The sequence below is a fragment of the Silene latifolia genome, chromosome 6 (assembly GCF_048544455.1).
Source record: "Silene latifolia isolate original U9 population chromosome 6, ASM4854445v1, whole genome shotgun sequence".
Lineage (NCBI taxonomy): Eukaryota > Viridiplantae > Streptophyta > Magnoliopsida > Caryophyllales > Caryophyllaceae > Silene > Silene latifolia.
Genome location: NC_133531.1, coordinates 111903812 through 111905587, shown reverse-complemented (window position 1 = coordinate 111905587; position 1776 = coordinate 111903812). Strand labels below are relative to the sequence as shown.

Sequence of the window (1776 nt, the reverse complement as noted above, 5' to 3'; positions counted from 1 at the left end):
TAAATATCCATCATAAAAGAATAAATCATTAGCTTAAGCAATCATTAGGATATGCAAGAGGGCATAAGTAGGACAAGCAAAGAATTAGAAACAAAAATTCACAAAAAGTTTTCAAAAATTCTCACTAAATCTATACTAACTAAATGCAAACTAACTAATATGCGAATGCAATCTCCCCCCAAGCTAAACACAACATTGTCCTCAATGTGCCAACAATCAAATTACCCAACTAAACCATAAAAATGGCGCAAAGCACATAAACAAGAAGGACAAGAGGTCATATTTAATGGGTTACGAGAAATTAAACTAAAATGCAAAATAAAGAAAACGTATTAGACTTACTAGCCTCCCCCAAGCTAGCGTAAACATTTAAGGATTCCTCCACTTAGCATCTCATCACAAAATGGGTCAAAATTCCGGTGGGTACTTTGTCCTTGATGCTAATAGAGGTTTTCGGAGGTGATTTGATTGGGAAATGAAGAAAAATGGAGAGGAGGAGTACCGTCCTTTGCTTTTGAAGCATATGGAAAAGATTAGCATATCCCGTCTTTTTTTTTGCTAAAAGGTAAGCTTTCATTAATAGAACAAGCATTACAAGATGATTTTAGGACGGTAGCAAGGTGAAAATCTAGTGCTAATTAGACTCTAAATGCACTCTAATCAACCAAGCTCTATCCTTACTCGACATTTTATAAGATTTATATAGACAATAACGACTTCTAATAGCCTGTTGAACTTGAGCAATTACCACAGCAGGCACCACAATGCACCGATTGAGTCTGGCCTGATTCCTCTGCAACCAGACTGCATACCAGCAGTTAAACACAGCAGCAGAACAGATACTTTTCCTGTGTCTGCCCCATCTACTTCTTGCAATTTTTAACAACATATATGACTGAGTTAGATCAGAACAAAGCCACTGTCCAACCCCTTGCAAAATCTGAGAGCTATACACACATTTATGAAATAAATGTGTATGGTTTTCTTCCTGTAGCTGACAAATACAACATATATTATCAGCTGCAATGTGTAGCTGAAACAGTCTACTCTTGAGCATTAAGGCATTGTTGGTGATAAGCCAAGCAATAAAAGAATGTTTGGGAGCACCCATATTACTCCATATAGCCTTGCACCACCAGACGTCCTCATGCTTATTTCTTAACCAATTGTAACAATTCTTCACAGTGTATCCCTCAGGCCTTATCTTCCAAATAGTATCCTCAAAACAGTCTTGCAGCATATCTTTAACCTTGCAGATTTTCTTCCAATACTAACTGGTATCAGAAGGAGGAGTATAAGATAGCCAAGTCTGCCCTTTTAAATAAACATGATGCACCCATTGAACCCAAAGTGAATCTTGCTTAACAACAATCCACCACACTAACTTCCCTACCAAGGAAGTATTCCAATTCACACTTTGCTTAAGGCCTAACCCTCCTTCCTTTTTTGGCATACAAACATTTTTCCAAGCAACTCTAGGAGCTTTGGTGTACTCAGTACTCCCTTCCCATAGGAAATTCCTGCAGATTGCATCAACTCTATCCAACACCTCCTTTGGCAATATGAACATGGCTGCCCAATAATTATATAAGGTGGAAAGAACAGAATTGACTAAAACCAACCTGCCTGCATAAGAGAGCTTCTTAGCTCCTAAACTTCTTATCCTATCAACAATTTTGTCAATAAGAACTGTACAATCCCTCTTCTCTAATCTTCATGCTGTGATAGTCACTCCTAAATATTTGAAGGGAAGAGTGCCTTCCTTAAAACCTGAAA

At 37.8% G+C, this 1776-nt stretch overlaps 1 protein-coding gene across 1 annotated transcript; it reads right to left on the bottom strand.

Moving 5' to 3' along the window:
* Positions 1 to 634: 634 nt before the first annotated feature.
* Positions 635 to 1240, bottom strand: LOC141588487 (uncharacterized). The gene has a single exon (XM_074409927.1). The coding sequence runs from the start codon at positions 1238 to 1240 to the stop codon at positions 635 to 637; it is 606 nt and encodes a 201-aa protein (XP_074266028.1).
* Positions 1241 to 1776: the final 536 nt, after the last annotated feature.

Coding starts and splice junctions, on each gene's coding strand:
- LOC141588487 (XM_074409927.1), bottom strand. CDS start 1,240: ATGCTGCAAGACTGTTTTGAGGATACTATTTGGAAGATAAGGCCTGAG.